At 38.7% G+C, this 26,456-nt stretch overlaps 1 protein-coding gene across 5 annotated transcripts; it reads left to right on the top strand.

Annotated features, from left to right (window-relative positions):
* Positions 1-26,456, top strand: SECISBP2 (SECIS binding protein 2). 5 transcript variants are annotated; one of them, XM_032096535.1, is made up of 18 exons: positions 1-74; positions 1,211-1,356; positions 3,200-3,392; positions 5,401-5,527; positions 5,945-6,099; positions 7,213-7,300; positions 10,466-10,599; positions 11,128-11,286; positions 13,968-14,069; positions 15,373-15,492; positions 16,657-16,789; positions 19,325-19,494; positions 20,258-20,396; positions 20,848-20,977; positions 22,529-22,749; positions 23,473-23,627; positions 24,070-24,268; positions 25,048-26,456. In XM_032096535.1, the coding sequence occupies exons 1-18, from the start codon at positions 33-35 to the stop codon at positions 25,155-25,157; spliced, it is 2,523 nt and encodes an 840-aa protein (XP_031952426.1). In that variant the 5' UTR covers positions 1-32; the 3' UTR covers positions 25,158-26,456. The 5 variants fall into 5 exon arrangements, with proteins under 5 accessions (XP_031952426.1, XP_031952425.1, XP_031952423.1 ...); XM_032096534.1 differs by having other exon boundaries at positions 5,398-5,527; XM_032096532.1 differs by lacking the exon at positions 1-74 and adding an exon at positions 387-624.

Below are 26,456 nucleotides of genomic sequence, written 5' to 3'. Positions count from 1 at the left end.
GGCGGCGGGAGCGGGGCCGCGCCCCCCGCGCCATGTCGGCCGAGAGGCGGCCGCGCTCGGGCCGCGGCGGCGAGGTAAGGGCGGCAGCACCACCCGCAGTCCCCTGCCCTCTTCCCGGCTCTTCTCGGCGCGGAGTCGCTCGCCAGGAGCCGCCTGGGGCGGGAGACGCGGGTGGATCTCCTCGGCTCGCGCCGAGCTGCCGCTCCCCGCCCCAGGGGCCGCTCACTAGCCCGGGCCGAGCGCGCCGGCTGCCCATACACTTCCCCCGGGCAGGGTAGCTCCCACTGCGCCTTGGGTCAGCCTTTGGTTCAGGACAGGGAGAGGAGTCCTTCTGGAAGGTCAAAACCGGGGGGGGAGGGGTCGCTCAGGTTGGAGCAGAGCGAGGGGCTTCCTACCACTTGGGGTGGGGAACTCTAGACATTACTGCCAGTGAGCTCAAGTGTGGAAACATCTCTTTATTTAGAGTGGAGAGTCTGCTGGAAGGACAGGTAGACATCCCAGGCATTCTAAGGCTGGGTGCCCAGATTCTAACCAATTGCAGTAGTGGACCTATTACCTGGTTCGGGGATGTTAGTGATCAACCTACGGTCACAGTTGCTTCCTGCGTGTTTTGATGACATGGCGGTAAATAGTTCGAGTCTCATTTCATTCAATATATACATATCCAGTTTAAGTCGATGGTAATTCAGAACAAATGGAAAACTTGTCTTAATAAATTTGTGTTGTGCTAGAAGCAACAAGGCTATTAAATGAAGTGTTCCATTTCAGGCGGACTGCTTTAAAATGCAGATGTGCACAAAGACATTATTGTTACATACTTTCAGAGTTTGGTTAACAGAAATGCTAGTATATTTATGAGTTTTAGCTTGTACTGTTCAAATGCGAAGTAAGAATTTGTATATTTGCATTTACTGCATCTTGTTTTAAGCAAGCCTTTGTCCTTTATATAACTTACCTTTGTGAGTGTTTCATGATAAATGAGGGTATTTAATAACTTTGCAGAGCAGTCACATTTTTTTTTGAGTTCCTTGGTTTTGTTTTCATCTTATTTCTCCATTTCCTTTTGGTGAGCTTTATTGTTTTGCATGTTTTATTAGAAGAGAGCAAACTAACACTTTCCAATGACAGTTAAGCTCACAAGTCTGAGTATTTTTCACTTAATAACATTAATCTCCAAATGCATGTAGCCAAAAAACGTTTTGTTTCTCAGGGCATCAAGTTGTCAGCAGAGGTCAAACCATTTGTTCCAAAACACGCGGCGGTAACTGTGGCATGGTCAGAACCCTCAGAAGCATGTGTCTTTCCTAGGTATTTAACTACATGCTACCGATTTGTTCAGGAACCATCTTTGGATAAGTATGTATATTTTCTGAATCTTATTTCTTGGGGGATTTAACCTTCTGGTTTTGAACAGTGAGTAGTCTTACGAAGCGAGGTTCAGTACATTATTAGTCCAACTGTAGAAATGCTTCTGCATTATCTTCATGATTTAGTTTTTTACATTTATGTTCTCTGGGCATATACTGGGTACCTTGTCTTTTGCTCACAAGGGCCTGTACTGTTTAAGAGCATTAATGTGGATTTGGTGGTCTGTAATGATTGGTCTGGTTTTTGTGTGTTTTGGAAGGAGCTGAATCCAGTCCTTGGATAAAAGTTGTGTTATGACCGGGCTGAGGTAGTTGTAGTTGTACACGAGCAAAAAGATTCTTCAAGAAGGTTTCTCATCCTGTAAATATATGATATATGGGGCCTCTCCTGGATCTCCTCTCCACAACCTGTGCATCCTCAGAAAGGCAGTTTTACTGAAAATGCTACAGGTTTCTGAAAGTTTTGGTGTTTTTCTACTAGAGCCCAAGAAAAGTATTCGTGGTAGACTTACAAAAGTATTTTTTAACCCAGAGCAAACTAGAAGAAAGCCTGTATAATAGGATAGGAAGTAACTGGGTCTTGTAAGAATCTGATGATGTTACACAATTCTGTCATTGCTTCTCAGGACCCTAAGCATTGGATTAATTATACAATTACTGCAAAGTTGTTGGTGTTTCCTTAAAAATTCAGAACATTAGTGAACAAAATCATTGTAGGCCTTCTTTTTATCCTGCAGGGAATCTCAGTATTTTCAACCTATTTTCATTTGTACTAGAAATTTAATGTTGAGGTGAGTATGGCCTGTTCTATGCGTTAGAGAAAGGCCACAGCATTAGCATTAAATCAATTACTATGAAAAAAACCCCAACGCAGACAACAGTAGTCTCCTAATGAGTGTTTTGCCTTGTTGTGAGACACAGTTATATTTTTGAGTCTCATTTGGTGTATTTCTACTTCGTGTCTAAACTGATTATAAGCATCGTTTTGACTACATTCTATCAGAATTGCAACGGGCAGTATGAAGTGTGTTATCTGAAGTCTTTTGTACTGATGGGAAACTTTCTCTGTCATTATCTACACAAAATTCTGAGGTTGGCAGCTTCGTGGTGAACAGCTTTAAAACCTGAGTGTAACTTTTTGAAGCTGAGAAATTTCTATTCTCTCTAATGAAATCTAGACTCTCTAAGTATATATTTTCTGGACAAAGTGTAGAAGGAAATTGAAAGGGAATTTTTGAGCATACATTTGAAGGAAAGAGGCGTGCCCCAGACATGTTGTGTATTCATAAATTGTGATGGTTACATGGAGGTCAGTTAATTATTATTATTTTGTAATTCTACATTGTATTTCATACATGTTTCACACTCCATAGAATGTTATACTCCTACTTTGTTACTGTCATTTTAAGACAGGTTTTAATGTTTGCTTTTTTGCAGTCAAATATGTGATGCATGTCATGTCCTTACGCTGTGCTTTTAGTTTGTTTCACAAGAAAAAGCTTACTGAAAATAAGCATGAAGAATCTTGGTAACCTTAAACAGGCATGAGAACTATAACTGCAAAGCAGACTAGTTTTGACACCTGGAAATGGTTAACATCTGTGTTTTAAGATATTTGCTTAACTACATGTTCTCCCAAAACAAAATTAATTGTTTTTGAAGAAGTCTGTAGCAGTGAGTAAATACTTAACTGAAATAACATGGAATAGTTTTCTTTTGAAATAGAGCTTTCTTGTCAAACAAATTCTTTAGACAAGGAATATGTTTGTCTAGGCAACAAGTAGACTTGCCCCAGGATGACTTTCATTTCTTTCTCAATATCCATCACTTAGTGTTCTGGGAGATCCTGCCTTCCGTGAATACTCCAGCTGCTCTTACTCACCTGATGTTGTTGCAAATGTGTATCCAGGAGCTGGCTCACAATATCAGTCTGACAACTCAACACACTATAATGGTTCAGGAATAGTCAGCGAATCTGCTGAGCAAACATGTCTGGTCAGACAAGAAAGTAAGAGCCTTTCAAAGGTGAGCAAATCTGTGTTTTTTTAAAAATTAATATTAAATTCTTACTTTAAATCAGTCTTTGTAAATGTTTGGTTCCTACTTTTAAAGTGAATCATCATTCTTTCTTGTAGAGGTCATGAATGGTATTTAAAGAGGATAGTATTATAGTGTGCCCAACTTCAGAATACTAAAAAGTTCATGTAATTCTACGCTTCAAATTAATACAGTTTTTCAAGCAGCATTTTTGGAACATGAGGGGAAATATTTTTTTTTCCTCAGAAAGCAGCATCTAAGGTGGGGGGTCAGGGGGCAAAGGCCATTCATTTGTGAGCTGTGCTTTCTTTCCTCACTCTTTGGGCATGGGGGGAAGGGAAAAGGGCTTTCTTTAAGCCCAGTGGCAGCTTCCATGAACCTTACTTAAGAGAGACCTGTGTAATCATCTGTTTGACTGGTAAGTGATAAGACCACTTCTGTTGTTGAAGGATTACCAAGACTTGCTACAGGTTGAAGACAATCCACAAGAATGGAGGAAGTTGTGTTGCCGTGGAGAGGGAGGAAAGGTTCATGTTAGGAATGTACTCTTTTTCAGTCAAAAGTAAAACGGATGTTCAGTAAACACCTTCAGTCATTTGTGTGTGTGTCTGTTCGGAGATAAATTTCCTGAAACTTGCAAAATATTTTCAAAAAAAAAATAGACAAACCTTTCAAAATATAAAAGGGAAAAAACCCTAATGTATTATAAACTAATTTCCCTCCATGGTTAGACATTGTGCCTCTTAAATTTGTTGTGTTTAGTGGTGTTGTTTCCAGTAGTTGCATCTAATCTGTTCTGCAGTCAAATCCTTCTGGTGGACCTCACTATCTAGGCAGAGACTTGGTAATTTCACTGTGGTCAAGCTTCTGTAGAGGAGTTGTAAGACTAGGTCGTAAGCATGCATTACTAGACATAACATACAAAGTCTAGACACCTAAAATTACTCGTTTTCTTGCTGAGAGGAGGATTAAGCATTGAATCTGTCTGGGGAGAGGATGAGCTCAGCATTAGCACAGGTGATGTAATATGAAGAAACTTAGTTAAGCTTCTGGGGGGAGTTCTGTGATCTTTGTAGGGGCTTGGTCTGAGCTGTGTACTGTTTTACAGGTTTTTTGTCATTTTTCCCTGTCGTGTTTTTTTGTGAACTTCAGAGAAGTGATTCATCTTTGTAGCTTTGCATTAATTTGATTATGTCTCCTAATGCTTTAACAATTTACCTTTGGAGATCAAATAGTGCCTTGTCCTGCCACCTAAGTAAACAATTTTGCTTCCAAATGTACTTCGAGTTTAGTCCAACGTCCTATGATCAGAGTTAAGCCATTCGTTTATGTTGGTATAGTATAGTTTGCATAGATGCAAACCTGGCGCTTATTCCTTGCTCACTGATCCCTAAGTCCAGCTCTGCCAAACCTTGTTTCGTGGAAGAATCATAAGATTTCCACAGCTGTGCAGTCAGTATGTGTGAATGTGTGTTCTTTACAGGGATCATGTAGGTGTGTCTTCTCTAACTTCTTTGCTCCAAGTTTTTTGGATGTTGTGACATTGTCTTACACAGTTTTGTACTTGATATGTGATTTAGTTAAAAGATTGCATGCTTTTAAGATTTTGGCTCTGCTCTAAAAGAAACTTTGTTTTAGAAAATCAGACTGGATGATAATACCAAACAATTTCAAATTATTGGAAGTGCTCTGATGAATGAGATCTTAAAAGTGCAGTTGTCTAGAAGCATATGTATATATCCATCTTATTTGAGCTATAATATATGCTAAAAATGGCACAGGTAACAAGGTAGATGAAATTAAATGGCATATCTCTAAATGGCTGTTCGTAGTTTTATTGGTTACTTGTGGTTATGGTATACTAACTATTTGTGTTGTATTAACTTGATGGTCGAACTCCAGATGCAGAGATGGTTAACTGTAACTCATGGCAAACTTGCTGGCTTTACAAAATTTAAGTAAAACCAACTAAATATGTTGCAAATACTTGCAGCAGAGGAGATCAAAAGAAGGGGAGAAAAAACTGTACAAGAAAAGGCATGATGGAGGTGAATCTTCGGTCAGAATTGTGAACAGGACTTCATTCCAGACATCTACATGCAGCAGAGATTCTGTGAAGCCAGGTACAAACATGTTGTTTGGTTATAAGTACATGGAATAGATGTAGAATGGTTGTCTGTGCAATACGCTGTAGTTTGTGACTATGTTTCTAAGTATAGAATAGTTAAGGAAAAAGATATTTTTTCTGTGTGACTCTTTTGAGAGGAAATGGTGACCTGTCTTTTCCTGATTGAACAAATTCACATCGACTGATACAAAAAATTTCTAAAACAAGCATCTGAAATTTATAGTTGCTTGTTGAGTCAGTGTTGTGTATGCATGTTGATTATAATTGCTAGGTTTTTTATTTAATATGAGCTGTGCATAGCAACAGTCCTCAGTGATGATTACTGTAGTTATGTAAACTAGTGTACCATAAAACGTACCTAGAAATAATCACAAGCAAATTTAATTTCTTAGACTTTACGTGCTTTATTTAGACAGGTTCAATAAAACTACAAACAAGAAGTCAACTGAAACTCCAAAACCAGAGTCTCGTCCTATACCCACATTTGAAGCTAGCATTCTGGATTTCCGCAAGTCACAGAGTTTGGGAAGCAGTGAGATACTGAATGTACGCCATAAAAGTACACCAGTAAGTTTGGTGGAAAGTAACACTGTCCTTAGTCAACCTCACATGTCTCTTCTGCTGAACACTGAGGTTAGCCTGTGCTAACCCATGTTGCAGAACTCATAGGAATAAAACTTGTCAAAAGTACAGGCATTTCTGAATGCAAGTATTTTGCATTCAGTATGGCAGTTTACGACCTATGTAAGTACCTTGCAAGCAAGGAGGTTCAGAGCTAGAGGTTTCAGGGCTCTTCTAGGCAGTGTTGTCAGTGCTTGCTGTCTCTTACCCTTTCTTACTGTTCTTTCCTTGTCTGTGCTGGCCATAGATAGAGGAAAGCCAGGATCCACTAGAACATAGATATGTACTGATGTGGTCTATATTGCCTATGGAGACCACATATGTTCCTGTACTTTCTTAGCAGCTTACTGTTTTCTTTTTCACCTGGAAATAATAGTAAGTAGTCACTTACTCAATAGTTTCAACACATTAAAAAAAAAACAAAATGTGGTGTTGTACTTAATTGCTTTATGCTAAATGTTAAAATAAGAAACTGAATTCCAGAAGGAGAAAAAAATTGTTGAGCGTTATTCTTTATTTCCTCGGTTACCTGTTTGTTAGTAAATAAAACACTGAAGTATTCAGCAGTATGTCCTGTATATTGAATCAAAGTTTTCAGTAGTGATTAATGATTAATAATTCTGAAGGATCCAGACAGAATAATATTTCTGATGCTTCTGAGTGGAAGACTGTCTGTAATGAAAAAAGACCTTTCTGCTAACTCTTGAGTTTCATTTTTCATTGCTTGTTTGAGTTTGATGATGGAATTTGTTTTTAGCATACATGAAACATCAAAATATTTTCTTGTCTATTGTTAGATCCTTGTTTTGATGCTTTTGTAAAATATAAGGCATAATCTTGCTTGTACACCAGTGAAGAGATACCTGCTCAAATTTTGTATTACTGTAGGTCTGAAATAATCGTTCTGCTAAGACAAGCAATAAAAAGGCTAAAAGGGTCCCTATGCCTTTATCTGTAGATGGGTTGAGGATTTTTTGGTTTATGGTGGTTTTTTGTGTTTAGCTCTGTTTCGGTCAGTGATTCTAATCCTTTTATGATACCTGATCATCTGTTTTGCAGGAAGATACTTCTGCAATAAGCAAAGCTTCACCACAAGCTTCAGATGAAGCAAGAGCCAGTTTAATTCCCTCTTCATTTGATGATAGAGGTAAGTTCTCCAAAGAAAAATGATTTGCTTGCATTTTTAACTGCTTGTGTCTCATCAGTTTGGAAAACTAAAGTGTTCTGAGGAGCTGTTGATGTGTAAAGTAAAAAAAGGATTTAGGAGCAAGCTCATTATAAAAGAAAAAACCCTGAAAAAAATAATGCTGTATCACTTTCTTTCCGGTGAAATGACCACTTATCACTCATTCTGGCTCATATATGTCATCAGCTGGGATTGTAGAATTGAAGAATTATTGGACCATAACCCTAACACTGCCAAGTCCACAACTAAACCATGTCCTTAAGTGCCAAGCCTCCACACGTTTTAAATACCTCCAGGAATGGTGACTCAACTACTACTCTAGGCCGCCCTTTCTAGTGCTTGATAACCCTTTTGCTGAAGAAATTTTTCCTAATGTCCAGTCCAAAACTGCCTTGGTGGAACTTGAGGGCATTTCCCCTTGTCCTGTCTCTTGCTGCCTGGGAGAAGAGACTGACCCCCACCTGTCTAGACCCTTCTTTCAGGTGGTTGTGGAGAGTGATGAGGTCTCCCCTGAGCCTCCTTTTCTCCAGGCTAAACAATCCCAGCTCGCTCAGCTGCTCCTCACAGGGCTTGTGTTCCAGACCCTTCCCCAGCTCCATTGCCCTTCTCTGGACACACTCCAGCACCACAGTGTCTTTCCTGTAGTGAGGGGCCTAGAACTGGACACAGGATTCGAGGAGTGGCCTCACCATTGCCAAGTACAGAGGGACAATCTCTGCCCTGGCCCTGCTGACCCCACTGTTGCTGATACAGGCCAGGATACCATTGGCCTTCTTGGCCACCTGGGTGCACTCTGGCTCAGTTCAGCTGCTGTTCACCAGCATCCCCAGGTTCTTTTCCACTGGGCAGTTTTCCTGCTGCTCTTCCCTAAGTCTGTAACACTGCATGAGATTGTTGTGGCTGAAGGACAGAACCTATCATTTCACCTTGCTGAACCTCATGCAGTTGACTTCCGCCCATCAATCCAGCCTTGCCCGGATCCCTCTGCAGAGCCTTCCTACCCTCCAACATAAAACGCTCCTGCCCAGTGTGGTGTCACCTATGAATTTGCTAAGGGTGCACTTGCTCCTCTTGTCCTGGTCATTGATACACAGGACTGGCCCCAATACTGATCACAGGAGAAAGTAAAGAAAACTGGCTCCAATATTGAGTCCCATTCTGTCATGTCATTGATGCTCAAGGGAGCATATTCCTGTAGTTGCCTCTCATGTTATTTCAGGTGAGGAAAGGAACATGTATTGGTTATTGGAAGTCTATTGAGTCATATCCAGATGTTTTCCATGAATAAATGAGAGACGTATATTTGGTCAGTCTTTATACGCAGATTTGTTTTGAATAGTTGGCACTCTAGAGTTTAGTATGTACCTAAAACTTCTTTTGTGTCATATTTTATTTCTTTTAAGAGAACTGTAATGCCAAAGCACCTCCCTTTTTTTGTGTTTGTTTTGGGAGTTTGGGTGGGGAAGAGGGGCTTTGGGGTTTTTTTTGTTTACCTGTTGTCTGACTGCGGGAATGAAGACCTTTTTTTTTAATTGCCACAAGCTATCACGTGGCTAGTTTCATGTGAAAACAGTTCTGTTCATCAGGACTCTGTCTTGGAGGCATCATATACGTTAAGATTGAACTAAGTGCCTCTCACTGGATTTCTGTGCATACACAGATATGCACCAGTCTGAACAGTTTGGTCCTTATCTTCCCAGTAACTTCAGTAAGGATTCAGAAAGGACAGGAGAATCTGCCGAAATGCCTTGAAGGACCTTCTAAAGATAAAGTTATTCCAGAAATTTTGAAGTCATCTGGTAATGGTGTTTTTTTAGTTAAATACTACTATAAATTCTTGTCCCTGAGAAACAAGTAACAGTTTCTGGTGGGTTGACTGTGGCAGCAGTCAGACTCCCACCCAGCTGTTCTCTGGCTCTCCCTCCTCAGCAGGACAGGAGGAGGAAATAAGATAAAGAAGCTTGTGAACAGAAATAAGGACAGGGAGATTGCTTGCTTGTCAGGCAAAACAGACTCAACTTGGTGAAGATTAATTTATTGACAGTTAAAAATAGGGTCTGATGGTGAGAAGCAAAAACAGAACTAAACCCACTTTCCTCCCACTCTCTCTTCTTCCTAATATCTCCTTCATGCCCTGAGTGACACAGAGAAAGGCCACTCTGCCACTTCTTTCTCTGCAGGGTTGCAGGGGCACAGTTGCCTCCGCATGGTCTTCATAGGGGCTGCAGGAGAACCTCTGCTCTGGTGCCTGAGCACCTCCTCCCCCTCCTTCTTCACTGACCTTGGTGTCTGCTGGGCTGCTGCATTCAGGGCTTTTCTTACCATTGGCCTTCCAACTCCTGCACCTGTTCTTCATTCTGTCTAAACACAAGCACCACCAGCGTGGCTGATGGGCCCAGCTGGGGCTAGCAATGGGTCTGTGTTGGAGCTGGCTGGGGCTGGCCATGTCCATCTCCTCACAGCAGCTAATGCAGACTCCCCCTGCTACTGAAACTTTGCCATCTAAAACCATTACGCTATTTTATTGTTCAAGGGAAGTTTTTTCTTGTTCTTAAGAAAAATCTAGATTGTGTTCTATGTTTGCTTTGCGTTAGGAATATTTACAAAATTAATTATGTCTTTCTAAACACTGATACACCTCAATGGTACTAGGTGACGTTCTTGTACACTGAGGCACGTTGAGAAGTATTTCAGCTGGTACATGTGTCTGTAACACAGGGAAGGTTTTAGGAAATAAAAAGTACTGATGTGGCCTTGTGCATGAAAGCTGCATGACTGTTAGGAGAAATATTAAGGGAATTTTATATATAAACATAGCAGAAGTTTCAGTATTTTGGAGAGGATCATGGGAGTATGGAGTTAGGGTGATACAGTACAGATCTCCAAATATTGTTTAATTGTGTTTATGTGTAGTGTGGGACAGTATACGGAGTAGTTACAATTCAGGAGGTTTGCTGGAGAAATGAAATGTGTGTTTTATTCCAGTCCTTCTTCAGAAAGAATATGGCTCTGCTTTACTTGCTAGGCCTTGATTAATTAATTACCAATGCTTTTCCTTTTGAGTATTTGAGGCATGTTTTTGAGACGTCTTTGTGTTTCCTTTTTTCCCAATGTCATTTCCCGAAGCACCTGCAGATGGCTCTGCTCAGCCACGTGTGTCTTGGGCCGTGGTACTTTCGCAGCCCCCAAAGAAAATTGTTTCATCACCAATATCTGAAGGTCTTTCCAGAGGCAAAGGGAAGCAGGAGAGTGAACCAAAGGTACTTCTCTGCTCTCACCTAATTTCTGTCACTGTGTTTGTGTCTCTTTGCTGGCATTTTTTCCCTGGGCTCTGTACAGTATCCACTTCTTTTAAGAGATAATGTAAAGTCAGCTTGTTCTTACTAGAATTTTTCTTGTAGTGGAAAAGAATCTCAGGGTATCAAAAAGACAGTGCTACTCCAGGAATAAGAACTTTCAGCTCTGAGGCTGGATTTTTCTCAAATTCCTGACCCTCAGAATGAGACATGAAACATGGAAACTCTTGCCTTACTTGGCTGAATATTTCCTAATTAAATCCCAGTAGTCCCAATATATTCTGAAAACAATGCAGTATGCTGCAACTGAAGAATTCTTGCTGTAGCTATGAATTTCTAAGAGATATTGAATTTTCCTTGTCCACTTAATGTCCCAGCCTGGTTTGATTAAGATACCCTTTAGTAGTGTAAGGCTAGTCACTTGCATATATTTTGGTAGGTGATACTGAAAAAGATTAGTTTTTAAAGGTCATGCCTCGTGGTCTTTTTCAGCAGTCAGAAACAAAAAATAATGCGAGTGAAACTGAGCCTGAAGAAGGGTCAGAAAAGAAGAAAAAAAAGAAGAAAAAGAAGAAAAAACCCAAGTCACCCACTGATGTAGAAGGACCTCAAAGTGAATCTAATACAATACAGGAGCCACCAAAGATTGAGGTAAACTGAAGAAGTTTTTGTTGCTGTTCTTTTAAGTGTTATGAGTGTACTAGAAGACCAAATGCCAACACAGCTTTGTAGAAATTTAAGTTCAAATCCTATTTGTAGAGGATGTTGGTATAGTTTTATTTCAATTGAGATGTTTTCAGAGGTTACTGGTAGGAAACTGTTGTACTTTTTAAATTACCACATATTTGTTGAGCACAATTTCCTAAATTAAAAATACTCTGTAGCAATTGTTGCTTGCGGAATATACTAGGTGCTACAGTGTGCCACAGTTTTAAAGATTGTGGCACCAGTATTACAATTCTAATTGTCTCACATATGGAAGCAATTTCTGTGTAACACAGTTGACAATGCTTACATTTCTAGCTTTTAATTTCCGTGTCTTTCCAAATTCATGTAGCTGTTACAGGCATATTTGTACTTTGATACTTCTGTGTATCGGTATTCCAAAGGCATGAGCCTCTCCCATGTTAGAAGATTGTTGTCTGGTCTGTGGTTTAACAGTGCTTCACTGAAGGCCCAATATTGTACAGCATATGCATGTGTTGATTTACATGTTTGATCTAGTGAACATAATATTCAGTCTCCGAAATGACAGCATAAAGAAGCAGAGCTTGTGTCTACATGGTTTCATTGTGTGGTTCCTTGTCCAGGAATGGCATAAGAAATTAGTATTAACAGACCTCTTTGTTAGAGAATTATGGGTAAAATCAAAGATCTGCTGGTTTTTTTCTTCAGAAGAGTATCCCCATTTTTGCTATATGCTACCACATGGTGCCTGACCTATGAATGGACATTGTCTAGACTGCAAGAGAATGGCAGAAGCCATGGAAAATAAGCAGAATGGTAATGCAACTATTGAAGTCAAAATCGGAAAAAAATTGCCTAGAATCATGGAACAAGACACACACATTGTACTGAAATCCATGATGTGGATGCAGCAGCTCTTGTGGCAGTGGGGGAAAGCTTTGTGACCCTCTTGGTTTGCTGGGAATGCTTGTGTCCTCATCAGCTTGAAAAATGGGTGAGATGCTTGTATGATGCTCTTGAAATAATAAACATGAAGAGATGATACACGTGGAGCTTCTGGGCACCCAGGAGGCTTCAGAAGGTTCTGCTCATGTGCAGCAGCTCAACAGAGCCATGTATTGGATTGCTCACTAGTTTTATACAGGTCAGACATTTATAGGCACTGCTAATAAGTATAAGTGGATACATCTGGAGAAAGCCAAACCTGTATTTTCATATGCATTGGTAGGTCCTGACCTAGATGTTTTTCTTCAGTTAAATATTGAGGCTGCTATTGATAATCAGGTGAGTGCTAGTAGTACTGGTCAGACATGCAAACGGTGCTGGGAATTACTAGGAAAATAAAAAGGAAAATGGATTATGACAGTACAGAATTTCAGGGCATATCTGATATAAATGTAGTGTGGATTTTATTTTCTTACATTCCCCCCATTCCTTAAAAAACACACATATTTGAACTAAAAAAGATAGACAAAAGGCCCCAAAAATAATCAAAGGTATGAAGCAATTTCTGTGGGAGGCAAGACTGAACAAAATTAGGACTCTAAGTATGCAAAAGAGATGGCTAAATGGGAATATGACAATGTTAAGAAAATAAGAAGGAAATTATTTGACCTTTCTCCTAATTTTTGATGTTCTTACAGATGATAACTTACGAGCAAATACAGGGAGGTGTAACATCACACTGAGTGCTACATTTTAATTATTTGGTTTTCTACTGGATGTTTCAAATGCCAGAAATCTCTTTGCATTTCAGAAGCAAGCAGACAGACTTACTTGACTCTTCTGGTTGAAGATGTCACTAAGCTGAAGAGAGTGTATTTGTGAAATACTTTTTCACTTCCTTGCAGTTGCTTTTTGGCTTATTTGCAAGCTTCTTTAAAATTATTTCATTGGTTAAAGTGTGTCAGTCCTTGTGCTACAGCTCCCTAGCTTGGGGTGTTTAAATGAAGCCTTTCAGGCTGGAAAAAGTCTTGGTGTGTTCAGTAGTACTGTATCACAGCTAAAAAGGCCTCTCAGGAAGTGGGAAGAGAAACAAAAACCTAGTTGGTGGATTGGGATCGTTATGATGGAGACAGTGGATATAGGGTGACCAGAATAGAGCAGACTTCAGCCTGTCTGCACTTGATTAATCCAGATTCTGCATATGTATCTTCTGCTAATAAAACTTACTTTTGTATGTAAGCCATAATAATTTGAGTAATTCCTGTGTTTATTTCTGTACTCTAGTACATACTGCCTGTTTTGTTCTTCACCACTCACGTAATTAAGGCAGAGTTGCACAGCTGGAGACTGTACTGGAAGAAGAGGGAAGTTGTTTGCAAGGCTTTTAAATTATTTGAAAAACACTCCTTTAGGAGTTGTTTACCTCTAATTATTTCTATCAGCTGACAGCCATAACCAGCTGCTGTTGGAAGCACCTCTGTTACAAGCTGTTTCAGCCCTGAATAAGCTGCTGCATAGAAGACTTAACCATTGTAATATTTGTCATAGCTGGTGGCACTACCCTTGGCTTCTGGATTTTTGTACAGTGAAACAAATTATGATGAATGTTTGATAAGCGGGGAGAAAATCGTTGGAGTGTAGGAAAAACAATTTTGAAAATACGGATTGTTCTTATGAAATCATCTGGTTTATTTGTTTAGGATGTTGAGGAGTTTCCTCATCTGGCAGCTGCTTCTGAGAGGAGAAACAGAGTAGGACCTCAGAAACCGTCCTTTACTTCTGCAGTCAGAAAGCAGTCTGAAGTAAGTAATCCTGCGACACTGTGTGAGTCAAATGTCAGTTACGAATCCAAGTTGTTTGGGTTTTTTGGGGGTTTTTTTACATGACTGAAATAAATCCTAAGAATTAATTTAGAAATGCATTCATTATGCGAATGAATCCTAAGCATAAATCACAATGATTGGACATATGATTGTTTTGTCAGAGCAAGTAGCATAAATAATAATGGTAACATTCCAGATTTCAGTTGCTTTGAAATTCGTTTTGCTGCTAAAAATTTTGGTCCTTGGTTTTATTTCCCTGTGAATTTTAGTGGTTTAAAAAAATCCCAAAACACAAGAAAACAAAATCATTGTTTGCTTTGTTTGAGGCAATAAATAGCTTTGACAAGGAAGAGCGAGTAGCAAAAGGCACAGCAATTGCTTAAAAAAGATTTATTATAACAAAAGGTGCTCTACAGACATGCAACTCAGATGAAAGCAACCCCTTACCTTTGTAGACGTAAGTGGGATATAACCCCTCAAAGCTTACATAAACTGTAGAGACATGTGATTATTAGGCTATTCATATGCCTGTAACAAGTATTTGAAAATGAAGCTGCCTTGCTAGTTTTTTCTTCCAAATCTGAAAAAAAAAAACCCCATGAATGTGATTAAATAGTACGGCAGCCAATAAATGGTCACTCTTCTAGAAGGCCACATAGGGTCTTCCCAGAGCCTTCTCTTTTCCAGGCTGAACAACCCCAAGTCTCCATATTTTATCATAAGAGAGGTGTTCCAGCCCTCTGACCATTTCTCTGGCCCTCCTCTGGACCTGCTGTAGCATGTCCATATATTTCCAGGTAGGGACACACAAGAGCAGAGTAGAGGTAGAGAATCACTCCTCTCAGTTGGTGGGCCACGCTTCTTTATACACAGCCCAGGACACGTTTGAGTCTCTGGGCTGTGAGTGCCCATGGCTGGGTCATGTCCAGCCTCTCACTTGCCAGCACCCCAGATCCTTCTCAGCAGAGCTGCTCTCCATCTGTTCATCCCCCAGCCTGTGCTGATACTGGGAGTTGCCCCGACCCAAGTGCATCACCTTGCACTTGGCCTTGCTGAACTTAATGAGTTTCACACAGGCACACCCCTCAAACCTGTCAGGAATGCCATCCATCATTCTGAATGGCATCCCTTTCCTAAAGTGTACTTCTCGGCTTGGTGTCATTCACAGACTTGCTGAAGGTGCACTCAGTTTGAATTTAATAGCATCTTCACCCTTTTCCGTGTGTCTGTTTTGAAATATTTTTTCTTCCTTCCTGTCACCTTTCATCTTTAAAATTCAAAGATCCATCTCTCCGAAGAACCTTGTGATAGTTGGTCTCCCTCTCTGGATGAAACTCCCAGGGTGGATGGACTGTCAGGGAAACAAGTTTCATCTTCTGTATCAGAAAGAAAGAAAACTCAGGTAAATGAATTCGTGTTTGAAGGGAATTCACAACTCAGAATGACAAAGGCAGTGAGCCTATTTAAATATAAAACTAAGTCCATTCTCATCTTGTATTCTGTATTTATACTTTGAGATAAGGGATATGGTCCTCTTGATTAGAAGCAATCAGTAGTAGTAATTGCTAGCCCCCAGGATATGATGCAGCGTTTAGGGAAAACCACAAACTTTTCATTAATATCTGTGGATTTCAGATACCAGGAATTTTTCTTTCACCTGTTTTACTTGGTCATGGCATAAATCCAGTCCAAACTGTTTGTCATAAGGAGCTGGGAACCTCCTAAAAGTGGTTCTAACAGAACAAGGAGGTAAGGAGATCCCTTTATCTTGGGGCAAGGAGGAGGAATACAGAGCAAGAGTGAGGTCAGGAGGTAGTTTCGTGTTGGTAAGTAGGTTCTGGCACAGCTCTGATGCAAAGTGGGATTCTATTTGAAGACTGAGGAGGTCATATTCTGTAACCCTGTTGTAAGAGAAATTACAATGAATTGATTCTCCCAGATAAGACTTCTGGAAGTGCAAAATCTGGCAGTCATTTCCTTAGCATGTTTTGCTGTGGTAGTTTGTCTGTTAATAGTCTTAGCCACACTTTTCATTTATAGTCTATTCATATTCTGCCTCATTAAATATGGATCATGGCTTTTGCCTTCTCTTCAAAGCAGAGAGAAAGATGAGTGCTTATGAGGAGATGGTGCAAGATGATGACCTCTCTTTTTAGTGAGACATTGGAGATAATGATTTATGTGCCTTGCAGTCACATACCCTGGAAGAATCACCGTAGTTTTTTTATACTTCTAATAAAACTTTAAATTCTGATAAGCCTTTTATCTCATTCAAAGATAGATGGCAGTCTGACCAAAGTGGGACCCCGACATAAAAGCCTTCCTTTATTGAAGACTTTATATTTTTATGCTTTGTTGCAGTAGCTTTTTAAAAAGTTACCTGAACTGTTCCTGATATTGTTATATTTTTGACATTAAAGTTGATGTTTATTTGAAGATCATTGAATGACTTTAAAGATCAGAAGTATTGTGGATAAAGATGTTAAAAGATGTATTACACCATAAAAAATAACAGTCTTTACGTTCTGAAGTGGAGGGCATTACTAATTGGTTCTGAACTGTTCAGGAAACATCCAGGAGCAGTGGTAAGAAGAGTCAAATTCCTGTGCAGTTGGATTTGGGTGGCATGCTTGCAGTCTTGGAGCAGAAGCAGCAAACAGAGAAGTCAAAACAGTCTCCTAAACCTGTGGTATTTTCAGGTATTGGTTACTATGAAATTTCTTTTCTTTCACCTTAAGCTATTTTTAAGTATTCAGACATTAAATGTAGTCGGATTTCTGAGCTGTGATGATCTCTATGCAGGCAAGAGCACAGTTCACCAGATACAGGAGAAAGTGAAGGTTCTTGAAAAATTTAAAAAGCATGGCAGTCTGAATTGTTTGATGGAAGACTTGTGGAAAGAAATATCTTAAGGACACTGATTTGTAAAAGAGTGCCTTGTATAAATATGAGGCATGATTGAAATGTTGCTTTGACAGAAATACCAATGTTTGTGGAGGTTTTTGCTCTGCCTTAAGTATGTGTGTTATTGTTCTGATCTGAAGAGGCAGGCAGGGGCTACACAGTAAAAAAGGCTTTCTTAATCTTTTCTGATGCTGGAAATCATAGAGCTGTGACTTGATTGAAAACGCTCCTTTTTAAGCACAGAGTTACATGAGAGTCAGGCAGCCTAAGCCAAGGGACGAGTTCTGACATACCTCTTAATTGTGAAATAATTGATGTTAGCAAAATGCTAGGTTTTGTTAATGGAGAGCATCTTTCAGTCCTTTTGGATGTATAACCAGGATGCAGAAAAAAATAGCTTAGTGCCTTTCTCATTATAGGTCAAAGTTTAATCTTGATTATGCTAGTGTAGAATATTTTGCAGAAGGAACTGTGATATTTGCTAGCATTCAATGATGGTAAAATTTCTCTTACTTCAGCAAAGATTTTTTTTTAGAAATTATTTCAGACAGAGATTTAATCACAAGAGGTTTCATCTCACAATAATTAATGTGATAGCTGAGATTTTAAATATGAAGCTCAAGATTACCAAGCACCGATGAGATTTTTCCTTCACTAAGCTGAGAGAAACTGTAAGATGCTTTTTTAAAATACTTTTTTTTTCATTTGATCTCCCTTTTTTTCATTTGAGTCAATCAGACTTAATGCTGCAGAGGCACTAATAACCAGTTTTGTTTCTACAAAATTACACAGTGCACATATTGATGAGTAGGTGATGGGCCACAAAGGTGTGGGTAAAAATACCTCTTTCTAATCCTAAGTTTCCTGTGCCTGAATCTGCTGCAGAAGAGAAATTGATGTGGCATGTTTGTATCCTGGAAGCATAAAGACAGATGTTACCTTAGCTTTGTAAGTTTTTGATGTTCAGTGTACCCATTAAATTGGTGTGTGCCAAAGTACAACTGTAGGTTGTGAAGTGGCATTGTGCTGGCCTCTGTTACCAGAAGAGGACAGTGAACAAGAACAGAAAGGAGTGTGACCAGAGACAGTTGTTTTTATTCCACTTACTACTTCACATGATAAATAATACTGGTAAAGTCATCAAGTTTAGGAGCATGAAAACTGTGAACTTGAAATGGTGATGTCACATGAAGGAAATTTGTGTCTGCAGGGTGTATGCTTATTTATTGCTTCAAATCCAGCTTCAATTTTTGTAGCCACCTGTGCTGCATAATGTTCTTGGCAGTGTGTTGTCAGTTTGCCTTTGATACACAGAGCCAAAAAAGAAACATTAGGTGTAGCAGTTTTGTGACGTAAACTGTTTATAGTAAGAGTACTGCATGTGGTGTGGGAGGATCTGCATATAAATACTGTGGAAGCAGTAAATGAAGATGGCTTAAGACAAGCCTGCCGGAATATTTGAGTGTATTTAGGGGAGAGAGGTTGCCTGAGTCACAGAGGTGTCAAGCTGGTTCCACTGATACTTAGTCATCCTCTCTATTGACTTGCTAATGTGAACTGCTTTATATTGCAGGTAACTGAAGTTTGACAAAGTGCTCTACAGGATGCAGCAGTTCCTACTGATAGTGAGGGAGAGTAGTTTTTTGGTATGAGGTCATGGTGTGGAAGATCCAGGTTTAATCATTTGTCCACTCATTTAAAGCTTCTGTGCTCTAAACCCCCTGAAAAAATGCAAGTAAAGTAGACATCTTCAGCAAGCTTTTCAGGTTAAGCAAAAGAGACCTAGCTGTAGCTTTGCATTACTCATTACCAATTTGCAAATGAATTTCATCCAGCTTCACTAAGGTGTAACAAAAGGTGGGCGTCAGTGCTCAAGTTTATTTACAGCAAGTGAATCTAAAATCTGTAATACTGCTACTCAGTATTTATCTTAACACAGTACAGAATCTGTGGAGGAAGAAATGCCACCACCATGAAGCACAGAAATTCCTGAAAGTTTACCAAGCCAGCATGGCATGGTGTTGAAGGTATCTTGGACTGCAGCGTTTGGTGAAATTCTGCTTTTGAGACACAAAAAATCTGCTTGTGATTCCAGGGGTGTAATAGAAGTAGAGGACGCAGCAGTCTTTTGTGAGTCTTTTTAAAATAACAGTGTTTAATGACACAGGATTGCCTGTAAATATTCTTAATAGTAACACAACACAAATTTAATATATGTATACCAGTCTTAAACTTGAAATTGGATTCTAGTTTAGGTATTCACTAGGTATTTCATCGGTATATTTAGGTGTATCATAGTTGTCTGATGCAGACTTCTTCTTAAATCTCAGTTGGCGGTGCCATACCATTGCTTTCTAAAGACCCTGCTACAGCCACAAGAAGTCACCGTTTAAACCAAGGAAAGATGCCTCATAATCCCTTGGATTCCAGTGCTCCTTTGGTAAAGAAAGGGAAACAGAGAGAAGTACCTAAAGCAAAGAGACCAACACCTCTTAAAAAGGTCCTCGGGTATTTTTTACCTTAAATAGTAAAACCATAGGGTAATCTATTTTCTGTGAGTCTGTTAAGCCCCCTCATATGGAGATTTGCAACTCAGTGTCCACTGGTCTGAATTAAATTTTAGCTTTGCTTGGTTTCAAAGACGGGATGGGTAGAAGAGGGTAGTCTTGTTAAATGGCATATACAAATTCCCAAAAAATATACTTTCTTCCTTGAATCAATTGATAGCTGAAAAAGTGCCACTACAAAAGTGTCCACACATCAGTGGTACAGGGGGACATGCAAAGAAACATTACTTGCCTTGGCAAAGATGACTTTATTTGCAGGAGTGGGGGGAATGGATCAAACAGAGGTAGTATTCAATGTTTCTGTGCTCTTCCAAGCCCGAACTCCAGCTGATTCTGCAGCAACAGGTGTTAGGTCCAACTGGTGATTTCTGTTGTATCTTCCCTCTTTGCCCATTCATGTTGCTTCCTGTCATGTCTTCTATACAGAGGATTTTTTTAACTGTAGTTTTGCCCTTGTAGTTTATCCCTAGTAAATATTTTCTCCACCCATGCCCTGGTAATCAAGGTAAAAGTCCTTTTCTATGTAAATTTAGGAATTATCTTTCCTTCTTTTTATGTGCAAATAGAAAAGGTTGTAAACTTCAGATGCTAGTGCTGAACCTCTTTATGAATGGTCTGTATGTACATATGTGGTAAGAGTAATGCTTTGTTATCTGTATGACATCAAATTGATTTGATTTTGATCTGTATTTTTAGATTATTCTGAAAGAAAGAGAACAAAGAAAACAACAACACCTGTTAGAACAGAAAGCAGCGCCAAAAGATGAAGATAACATTTGTCAGACAGCTGGAAATGTTACTGAAGACGAAACACTTCTACAGGATAGTCGCGCAGGTATCTTTCGAGAGAAGCTGTAATATACAGTATGTAGCTGAAAATTTGAGCACATTTAGTACTTTAGAAAATAGGTACTAAATACTGCCAAATGAAAGCTGTGACCTCAGAATTTTCTGAGAATCATCTCAGGCTTATCTTGACTGTAAAGTGGGCCAAAGCTGCAAGTCAGTGCAGTTGAGTAATAGGGATTCTGATTACTGTTCCACACTTCTATGCCTGTTGGTTTTATGGTATGTTGTAATGACAGTTCCCACACACCTCTGGCAATTAATGAGGTTTGAGATGAGAAAAAAACCCTATGAGATAAAAAAAAAAGTTAGACCTGTTTCCCTACTACCGCAGACTGTTGCAATACGAAAATTGTGACTCTTCCATGCTTGACAGCTTAATCTTCTCACAATGGTTTTTGGTCTGTTTTTTCATTGAAATACCTTGATTTACATGATAGCTGTTCCAGTAACACACGTTGCTGAAGGGTTTCCAGAGAACACAGGGATCAAGGAATCTAAAGAAGGTTCTGTGACTTCAAAGCAGCTAACTACCACTCTTCCAAAAATCCACAGCAGGAATTTTAGAGAGTAAGTATTGATAGTATTGATGTCTCATTTTGCACAATGCCACCAATACGGCATTTTTCGAACAAGGTAATTCAGTTGCATTCTCTGCAAAACTAACTGGAGTTTAGACTGAAGACTCTAAATTATTTTCTTTCAGTCTTTCTGTAAGCCGACACACAAAGGAGTTAGAAACTTTGTGTGTTTTGTGATTCTCACTTGAAAATGCATGTTTCGTGAAGGAAAAAGCAGTCAAACTCATTAGAGGGTAAGGGAGGAAAAGAAGCTGCTATTAAAATAATAGGTACTTTATTTTAAATAATGCAGTAACAGCTTAAATAAGGTGTGCTACTTTATTTCATAATAATATTTTTAGTTGTAGTTTGCTTTTCTACTGCCAAACCAAATGGCAAAGATGGAAAGAAACCAGATGACATTTTCATGTTGGGGCTGGGCAAAGAAATAAAGGGGATATTTATCAATTATTATGTGCAGTTTCAATTAAACATTTAAGGTGATGTGTATACACATTTCTTTATAAAGAAGAAGTAGTCATTACTATATATGAAGAGGTCAGAGATCCACTCATGACAGCTTAAAGCAGTTTTTTGAGGAAAGCAGTGTTTTAATTTTTTAACTCAGTCTTACTTATTACAGGATGTAGAGCATTCAGCAAAGCTTAGATTATTTTCTTTAGGTTAGGTTTTTTAGTGTTTCAGTAGATCTGTCTTCAAGACTTAGTGAAATCAGTAGGAAATATTAAATACTCTTGTAACCTGAAGAAAATTGGGAAATAATTGTATCTCTAAGATCCAGGATAGATGATGTGATCTCTTGTCATTATCTTACGTGAATTTGCCAGTTGGCATCCTTCTGTTAACAGTGCAGTTGATATATCTTTAGTTTTTCTCTTTGATACCCTTCCTCACTGAAAAATTCTTTGTGTAAAATGTGGGGTGGGCTGAAATAATTTGTAACTCTGATCTTCCCAGAGAGTACTAGAAGGATGAAGTGCATCGTTTTATATCCTTTCCTTACGAACAACACAAAGCCATAGTCAGATAAATGAAATAGGATGACAGACATGAACATAGGGAGGAGGAATCTGATCCTGTTTTCCATGTTTGTTACACACAGCCTTGAACTTACAGAAATAAGTGATAATTTTGTACTTTGGTTGCTGTACTTGGATTTATATACATCAAAATAAATGCCCTCAGAAAAATGCTTCAGTAGAAAAAGATACACACATACTTATCTATTGGGATAAAATATATATATATGTGTGTATATATGTATATATATAAATAGGTTTATTGTATATATGTATTTTTAATGTAGTTTGATTGAGGAGCCAGGTAACACAAGGGACAAAACTTCCTCCTCTTAAGGTCTCAGACACTGAAAAAACATCCCAAGTAAATTTTTATATAACAAGTGTGTTTGGATTGGAAACGGAAAAAAGTACAAAGACATAGAATAGAATTTAAAATGTATATTTAATGTTTTACTCATTTAAATGTTACGTATTTGTAATTTTAGTCAATTTAACATTTGATTGCTCCTTTCTTCCAGTTACTGCAGCCAGGTCCTTAGTAAAGAAGTTGACAGTTGTGTGACAGATCTCTTAAAAGAACTGGTTCGTTTCCAAGATCGCTTGTATCAGAAAGACCCAGTAAAGGCCAAGATAAAACGCAGGCTTGTTATGGGTCTTAGAGAAGTTCTGAAACATCTGAAGCTGAAAAAACTGAAGTGTGTCATCATCTCTCCTAACTGTGAAAAGATTCAGTCAAAGGGTAAATAAGTTCTTAACAAAAAAAATACCAGTTCAATAAAAGAAATGGAAAAGGTTCAATATACTGACAGCAATATTATTGTTGGAGGAATGTATATGAGTATCCTCTGAAATCCAGCCATATAAAGTTGCCTCCTGTGTTCAGATTGTTTACTGCTGTGCAGCTAACTGTGAGCTGAGTCAAGACTATCTTGGGTCTTGGGGTGGGAGAAGTTACCTGAGATTAGGATCTCTTTAGTCACTGATTTGCAGTGCTGCCCTACAAAAAATTGCACTGAGACAATCCAAAGGCTGCTGATGCCAGCTCTGCTATCACAAGGAGTCCCACTGTATCAGTCTCTTTTAGGACATGGAGTGACAATAAGTCACTAGTCATAGTTTCCTAAAAGTTGTCATTATTTGCATTAATTTATTGTCATTATTGTAATTATTGTCATTTAAATAATTCCTTAGCAGCTGGGTCTTTTTTGATACTAGATTAGACTGTACTACGTATATAGTAAAACATGGAATAGTAGTAGTCTAAAATTAATGCTAACTAAGAATTAAGAAAAAAAATGTCAGGGTCTCCTTTAAAAATGGATATTCAATGCTACTGTTGTGATCCCTGGTTTTTTTCCTATAAAATGTAGTTTCAGAAAGCACCCATAATTTTGGGATTTTGCCATGTTTTAACAGTATGGTTCTTTAGCTCCAGTCAGCCTGATTGTATTGTCTGCTCCAGGTGGGCTGGATGAGACTCTACACAACATCATCGACTGTGCCTGTGAGCAGAATATCCCGTTTGTTTTTGCCCTTAATCGTAAGGCCCTGGGCCGCTGTGTGAACAAAGCAGTGCCTGTGAGTGTGGTGGGAATTTTCAGTTATGATGGGGCTCAGGTAAGCTGAAATAAGTCACTTCATGTTTTTGTTCAGCTTCATTTTTTACCTGGAAGAGGAGATAAAAATACTGAGATATTTGAAGGGTTTTTTGTTCGTTTTGCTTTTGCAGACTTAGACTGTTCATCACAGGTCATACACATAGCTTATATGAAAAATGGATTTTAGAAAAAAACAGGCAGCACTGTTTTAAAAAAATTACTTTTGCCGTCTCTTCCTGACATCCTCTTCATCTTTATCTCCCTCAGGTTTTTTTTTCAAGAGAACAAGTGTTTTTATAAATGCTAATAAATGCTGTGTTCTTCATGTCTTCATGCATACTAAGCTGCTCAACTTTTATATATGAACCTACACATTCTGAATAAGGAATATTCATTAGATTTTCAAGGAGACATTAAAACTTGCTGTATGATTTAAACTCTAATATTTTATATTGCCGTAGGACCATTTTCATAGAATGGTACAGCTGACAACAGAGGCCAGGAAGGCCTACAAAGATATGATAGCAGCTTTAGAGGAAGAAGCTAAAGCAGGACTAGGAGAAACCCAACCCAGCATCTTACATGAATCTGAAAAAAGTGGCTTGTTAGAAACTTGTAAAACATCTTCCAGGGACTCAGATGAGGATGTTCCGAATTACAGTAAGTATTTACTGACTTGTTTTTTGTTCCATTTTCATACATAGTGCTCATTAATTCTGTGATTTTCAATGAAACAAATGATACCTGCACTAGTCATTAGTAAGGAAGGGGGAAATTCTTGGGGTTTTTTTTATAAATTGGAGGTCAGGTTTTGCTGAGAAAGTGTTAAAGAAAGTTCCTTTCTGAAATTCACCAGTGGTGAGCAGTACTCATTGCTTTGCTGAAGAGAGTTTAACAGAGCTCCTAATTACATTTCTGTTTGTTTAAAAAATCCTCTTAAGATTAATTGTAGATGTCCATACTTCGTGACTGTGGTAGACTTGGCTTTTGTAATGAAGCCTCTTTGTGATCCATCTTCCTGTCCACAAGCACTCGCTCCTAGAAACATTTTCCTCCAGGTCTGTTTTTAAGTCAACAGACAATACAATGTATTGCAGATACTACTCAAAACTTCTTTGAAAATCTTGAAAACTTACAGGTTTTTTTAAAGCTGGAACCACCTTCAGAGTTAGCCTTGCTTGAGTAGGGTGTTGGACACAAGGACGTCAGTAGACCCCATCACTCCTAAGCTATTCTTTTGTGTGTCATCTGATGCTGCGTAATGTAAATGCCAATGTGCCTGTGTGTCAGCTTATCTCAGCACTTACTTTGAAGGGGAAGTAAACAATCAGGTTTGGCTTTTCATTTTAAGTTTTACCTCAAGTATTATATGGTAATATGTTGATTTTCGTTTTTTCTTTGTTTTCTTGTTTGTTTGTTTGTTTTCCAATATTCCCTAGTTAAAGTCTGGAAGAGAAAACTTGAGGAAGAATATAACCCATATGCACTGGAATTGGAAAAGAGTGCAACTGCTGACATGGCGATACTGAATTTGGAAGACCATCAGTAAATCCAGATCCAGCTCTATTGGGCTTTTTTTTTTTTTTTTTTCTGTAAGATCCCTAGGAAAAAGGTAGAAAAATAACATAATCTAAAGAAATACCTGAAGTTAGCTAAGTAAACTGTCCAGAATCCCTTTAAGCAAAATATACACTGGAGCATGTGAGGCACTGGTTAATTTTTATGTTCTGTGTGTTTGATTACTATAGCAGATGACACTACCAAATTGTCATAGCCCCAAACCATTTGAATTGGCTTGAACTTTAATGCTTTTATGGACTAGCATTGATGTCTTGGGATAGAATATACCAAAAGAATCTGATAGAAAAATAATTTTCTTTGGGAAGAGATTCCTCGAGCCAGAAGGGGCTAAAGGAGAGTTGCCCTTAATTTGCAACTCCAGTATAAAAAACTTCAGCTGTTGTTTGATTGTGGGTTTGTTCTTAGTTTTTTCTTATAAATAAGCCTGCTCAGAAGGGCAGGCTGCTATCAGTGTCACTTTATTCTAGTCAGCAAGAAATTAATTTGGGGCAGGTAGCTTGATTTAAACTAATTAAGGAAGGCCATGACAACAAAGTTCCTAGTTAGCTCTTCTGTGTTGTTATTTGGGGATCATACATCAGGTGTGAAGGAGATAGCACAGACTACAAGAGTCTGAAATTCCTGAACTGAATGTGCTCTGTTTAGACTTTTTATAAATTTCATGTTTCTTTTGCTACTGAGAGTAGTTTATCGTACATCCTGCTTTGAAGTTAGAGGATATTGCAGGACAGCAAATGTGCCAGCCTGCTATCTGTACCTTCTCCGTGCTGAGACTCCTCATTCCTTCAGTTTGGGGTTGTGTTGGTATGTACATCTAGGAGTTTTTGAGCAATCTCAGTTTGTATCTAAAGAGAAAAGATTTATATCTTACAAGAAATGAAGTTTGTATCCTAGAGGAAATAAAATGCTAAAAACAAAATGTGCTTATAGTAGTGGTGGAGCACCTCAGTGGGAATGGCCTGTATCAGTACTGGTTTTTGAGGACAAGCCTAAAGAAAGTAACTGGAGGGATGCACATGTAACTTGTTTCAGCTTTTCTAAAAGGTGATACAGGTGCTGCTCAGCACCTCTGAGGTATGTCTGCAAGTGCTTCACCATACTGAACATTTGTAGTGCAATACTTTGGAAAATAGCTGCCTTGTGATGATAGAAGTGATTTTAAAAACTTTAAATAATTTTGAAATGCAAACACTTTTGTAGAATATGAATTGTATAAAATCTGTTACAATATATTGATTCTATAAAGAATGGTTGTGATTTAAGTAAA

This window comes from Corvus moneduloides, chromosome Z (genome assembly GCF_009650955.1).
Source record: "Corvus moneduloides isolate bCorMon1 chromosome Z, bCorMon1.pri, whole genome shotgun sequence".
In the NCBI taxonomy this organism is placed as follows: domain Eukaryota; kingdom Metazoa; phylum Chordata; class Aves; order Passeriformes; family Corvidae; genus Corvus; species Corvus moneduloides.
The sequence above is the reverse complement of the archived record's forward strand: the minus strand, read 5'-3'. Positions and strand labels throughout refer to the sequence as shown.

What these genes read in the sequence shown, in the direction of transcription:
- SECISBP2 (XM_032096531.1), top strand. Translation starts at nt 568, where the DNA reads ATGTTAGTGATCAACCTACGGTCACAGTTGCTTCCTGCGTGTTTTGAT. An exon ending in CAGGAACCATCTTTGGATAA is followed by an intron (nt 1,357 to 3,199) that starts GTATGTATATTT and finishes TCCATCACTTAG; the next exon opens with TGTTCTGGGAGATCCTGCCT. An exon ending in AGCAGGAGAGTGAACCAAAG is followed by an intron (nt 10,600 to 11,127) that starts GTACTTCTCTGC and finishes GGTCTTTTTCAG; the next exon opens with CAGTCAGAAACAAAAAATAA.